Here is a 5086-nt window from a genome sequence, read left to right on the forward strand (position 1 = left end):
GGGTCCATGGCAAAGTCCCCCTCGGCCCCTCTCCTGGTGCCCGGGCCCCAGCTCTCCGCCGGCGCGGCGCTGGAGTCCCTCGCGCCTCTCGGGATTCCCTGCCTGCCCGCGAGGCCGCGGGGCCTGGCCCGTGCGCTCTCTCGGGATGACTAGCCGGGGGCCGCTGCCTCCCGGAGGGAACCCGAGAGCCGGCCGGCCGCGTCGCAGGGTTTCAGCTCTGACCAAGCAGCTGATGTAGAGAAAGAGAGAGGAGGGAAAGTCCTGGCTATGGGGCGCCTCCGGCTATAAAAGCGGCTGCCGCCAGCCGGACCCAGCAGCGCTCCAGCACTACCTCAGCGACTCCACATGGCGAAGCGCACCGGCCCCGACTGCCCCCGTGAGTGAGCCAGCGCCCCGCAGCGGCCTGGCCTGGGAGCGCAAGGACCCCGCTAGCCGAGGCCTCGTGCGCTGTGCGCTGCGAAGGGCTCCGGGCCGGGCCGGGGTCTGGGAAGGGTCGCGGCCGGGGCGGGCGGGCAGCGCGTGGGGAAGGAGGAGCGGAGGGTGCACGTGCAGCCGTGTTCAGTTGTTCCTTGCCCAGGGGTCGCTGGCTCCCGTGCTCACGCGCGGCCCTTGTTTGTTTCAGGTGGCTGGCTCCTGGTGACTCTCCTCTGCCTCAGCCTGGCCGACTTGGCAGCGACCTCGCCGCTGCCTTCCTCCTGGCCCAATCTGAATGACTGCCTACATGTTTCCAAATCCCTGGTAACCGCTGCGAGGGACGCGCTGCACCAGCTGAAGGTTTGTCTTTCCTTGCCTCGTGTTCCGCGCCTCCCATCAGTTCTGGTGACATGTTAAAGAATGTGTCACTCTTTAAGCAAAGCTGTTTGTCTTCAATATTTATAGCTAAATAAACCCCAGTAAAACAATACCTGCAAGGGTTAAATCAGAGTTACCGGGACTAACTCCAGAGGAAGACGTGGGAGAGGTGTTAAATATACAAACTAATGGCACCAGGAGTTGGTATGAAATGGTTTTTCCAGAAGGGAGACAAGTGTAGCTTTGCCTCTGTATCTAAATTTGTTTTGCCAGAGTCACAGTTTTGTGCAGAGGAGGAAGAATGGACTTGTGGTTAAAGATTCAGATACCCCAGTGATGGGTGCACAATCAAAACCTAGATAGAAGGGATAGGAGTAGGTGCAGTTCAGGAAATGTAGGTTCTGTTGGTGGCTAGATGCACTCTATGACTTGGGCAAATTGCTTGGGCACCATTTATACTACAAATCTAACTCTGCCATTGCACATTTGTCTGATGTGGCTAGGTTAAGGAGTCCCATCTACTACACAACAAATAAACAAGTATGCTAGAACATGGATTATGTCCCTGAGCTGGGAGTTTTTGATATGTAGTACACAGAAAGATCAAGGACTCATCTTCATGTTGTCTCATTTTTAAAATAGGGAAAATAATACATACCTACCTCTTAGGGGTGTTGTGTTTATCGATGTGTGTAAAAGCGTGTTTGAGATATTCAGATGGAAGGAGCTGTAGGAGGTTTTATTTCTATGATAGGAGGCATCCTCTTTCTAAAGCAGCCAGATGGTGCACATTCCCAAACTGTGTGTAGCCTTACATCTCTGGCTCTTCTGTTTGCTTCAGCTAATCAAATTTCTGCGTCCCTGTTTTTAACCATATTCATCATTTGGTATTTCCAGAGAACTGTAATAATTTGTCCTTGCTTGTTTCATACTTAACTTTCATTTGTGCGTCCAATCCTTTTTATTATTATTATTGTTCTAATTGTTGCCTGAAATGACGCTTGACCTGTCATCTTCCACTTGTGCAGGACTTAAATCAACAGGGACAAATTCGGGGATGATAGATATGGTAGTATAAATTATTGTTGATAAGCAGAACACAATACGGGGATTGACTCCAGCCATCCTCCCTTCAGTACTTCTTGGTGGTTTCATTATTTTTTCTTTTCTGTGACAGTTTATTTGGGGATTTCACACAACAGCCTAAGATTCTGGGGTTGTTTTTTTTAAAGAACAGATAGAATCAGGTTAAGGCAAAGAGATGGTCTGCATCACATATCCAGTATTATGCTCAGTAAAAGTTAACCTAAATAGGTACTTTAAGCTTAGTTACAATAAAAAAAATACCTTTCATTTTCTCATGAGAACTTTCTTCCCTTAAACTTTTTGTCTTCCAGCCTGAGTGGTCCTCTGTCACAGAGCATCTCCCTCTGATCTGTGTCCTGCTAGTGTTTGCTTTTACTTTTTCCTTATCTGTCCTGTTTGAGATATTTTTTTTCCAACCTCTGTTCAGTTTGGTTAATTCATATATAGTCACTAACTCCTGTAAAACATGCCGCAAACATGCCATCAACTAGGCAATTAGGAAGTGTGTTGGCAGCTGGTTAAAGAATTCAAACAGCCCAGCATGAAAGTATCCTCTCGCATTATCTCTTTCTAAGAATTTTATGGGTTGGTTCAGGAGGCATCCTTTTCTCTGCCATATCTTTTAGTTATATATGTCTCCTTTTCTTTTTACCATCTCTCACTGGTACAGTTGAACTGGTGGTAACACTAAGGGGAATCTGTTTCCATCACCTCAATGAGACAAAGTGCCACTGATGGTTGGCCACAAGACAATGCCACTTGTCCATTTGAATGTTATTTGTCTTTCTCTTTTTTTTTAAAAAGTAATCATTTTTTAAATTGTAAGTTTGTGGTATATAATGTTCTGAGTGCAGATTCATCCTCTTAGAATGATTTAGAATGTTAACATAATGGAGACAATGTAATCCAGTGCGATGCATACAAAATATAAATCTATTTACAACCCTTGCTCCTAATGAAAATGATGGCAAAATTTCCTTTGACTTTAGCTTCATAGCTTGGATATTTGCTTGTTGGTTAAAGGCGCAAAGATATATAAAGAGGATGTTGAAGCACCTTCAGTTGCCATAAATCACCTACTATCCAGTATATTTCTGCTTATAAACATGCCCTGCAGCATTATGTGCAATGATTCAATCAATGTCCCCTTTGTTTATATAGGAGCTTGGCACGCTAGGATTTGAATGTACTCTTGAAGAGGTCGATCTTGAAGATATCACTAAGAATAAAATCAACACAATTAAGGCTTGTATGGCAGAAGAGTCAAAGGTATTGCAATAAATAAAAATCAAGTTTCCTCACCTTTATATGGAACCATCATGTAATTCATCATAGTGATACAGAATGTCACATTCATGTCTGGTGTCTTTGATTTTCAGACTGAAAATTGTCCTACACTGAAAAGAGCTGATTTTGATAAGGTAAATTGCCAGTCTCCCAAAAGAACAAATCATTTGCTTTTCGTTTGTCTGTAAGCATCTAACAGCACTCTCCAATATTTCTTAATCCTTGTATCTTCTACAGATTGAGTGCCTGCGAGGTATCAATGAAGACCTGAAGGCTTACAAGGCAGAGTTCAAGAATTTCAATAACCAGAAGATGCTGGCTGCTATTGACAAACTGATACAGGTCTGTTTTCCTTTCAATTGCCTAAAAGAGTACTTTATATTATTTCTATCATAAATGGAGTCCTGTTCTATGTGTTCCTTTCTGTAGTTACCCAAATAATAAGTTACTCTGGAATCTGGTCATTTAAAATCTTGATTATGATTTTTTCTTAAAATTGAAGAAAGTTTCTCATCTCTGTATAAATGAGGTCTTACTTTGATACTGTATATTACTGAATTAAAAAAGTGATTCCCTATCAGTGATGTAGTAAACATACTAGTAGCGATTCTTTTTAATGGTATCTTACTTTGTCTCCCATCTCTACCATGAAATGGGGTGAGAGTGAGAGATAAGACTGTATTTTGCTAAATAATTAATATGTATTGATAGGAAATAGGGAACATATGTAACATGGTTATTAACAAAAACAACAAGGAGTCCGGTGGCACCTTAAAGACTAACAGATTTAATAGCTGGTAGCAATCATGTCCCTACTTTAAAATAATTGCCTTTTTATTAACATAGCATATCTAGATACACTGGAGATTCTAATAGTTGTCAAATGCACTGGATTTAATTATTTGTAACCCACAGCCCTCCCTGATTATCCTTTAAAGGCCCAAACCTGTATTCCTTGGCAGGGAAAAACTATTTACATCATTAGGAATGTTTGTCTGCATAAGAAATACAGGTTTGGGCCCTAACTATATGAATGGTATTATTACTATCATAGTTTACCTTTTCATAAAACATTTTATTTTTAATAGTTTTAAATTTAAAAAATTAAGCTAATTTTTTTTGCATATTCAAAGACTGATGTATATTGCTACTCTAAACATGGTTAAATTGTCTGACCAATCCACTTTTTTTTTGGTAAAGGCTGTGAAAATTAGCAGTGTGAGTGTGGAGCAACCATCTACAAACAGAGGATCAGCCTCTTTCAAAGAGAGAATGAGGTTATGTAGTGTTCTCCATGCTTTCACAATTCGCACTGTGACCATAACCAAGATGCTGAACTACTTGAATTCTCCTGGAAGCTCATCATAATCACTGAAACCTGGAAGCACTTTCTATAAAACATTGAATCAAAGCTATTTTAAGTATCTGAAGAAAATATATATTAGGTTCTACTTACTGCAAGAGCTCTGTGTGCAGAACTCTCACTGAAGTCATTGAAACTTGTATACACAGAGGGCTTCCAGGATATGGACCTGAATTTAAGAATACAGTAATATTTCTACAAAAACTTTTCAAGGATTAAGCACAATAATATTTTACAATATTTTTCATGACCTAAGTTGTCTTGAGCAAAATACTATCAGTGTCTTTTAAGCTAAGATGTTAAATTTCTACATTTCTAGAAAAAATAAGCTATATTATATCAACATGTTCTCAACATAACAAACACCCAGGTATAATTTATTTATCTTAAATTATTTATTTATACACTTGTACGTTTTTATAAAATTATTATATAAATTGAAACCTATTTATAACATTCCTGACTTATTTATTAAACAATAAATAATAAATGTATAATCTGTATAATTAACTTTGGTCTTTTTCTTATTTGTGAATTAAAATCAATCTAAAAGGGATA

General features: G+C 40.4%; 1 protein-coding gene across 1 annotated transcript; it reads left to right on the forward strand.

The window, feature by feature from the left end:
- The first annotated feature begins 345 nt into the window (after window positions 1–345).
- On the forward strand, window positions 346–4533 carry IL12A (interleukin 12A). Its single transcript, XM_065411428.1, has 6 exons — window positions 346–376; window positions 623–774; window positions 3040–3147; window positions 3258–3299; window positions 3403–3507; window positions 4366–4533. The coding sequence occupies exons 1-6, from the start codon at window positions 346–348 to the stop codon at window positions 4531–4533; spliced, it is 606 nt and encodes a 201-aa protein (XP_065267500.1).
- The last annotated feature ends 553 nt before the right edge of the window (window positions 4534–5086 follow it).

This window comes from Emys orbicularis, chromosome 9 (assembly GCF_028017835.1).
Source record: "Emys orbicularis isolate rEmyOrb1 chromosome 9, rEmyOrb1.hap1, whole genome shotgun sequence".
Classification (NCBI taxonomy): Eukaryota; Metazoa; Chordata; order Testudines; family Emydidae; genus Emys; species Emys orbicularis.

Excerpts from the sequence above, each read along its gene's own strand:
- IL12A (XM_065411428.1), top strand. The coding sequence starts at position 346 with ATGGCGAAGCGCACCGGCCCCGACTGCCCCC. Across the intron at positions 3,148-3,257 it reads GTATGGCAGAAGAGTCAAAG|ACTGAAAATTGTCCTACACT; the intron begins GTATTGCAATAA and ends TTTGATTTTCAG. Across the intron at positions 3,300-3,402 it reads AAAGAGCTGATTTTGATAAG|ATTGAGTGCCTGCGAGGTAT; the intron begins GTAAATTGCCAG and ends TATCTTCTACAG.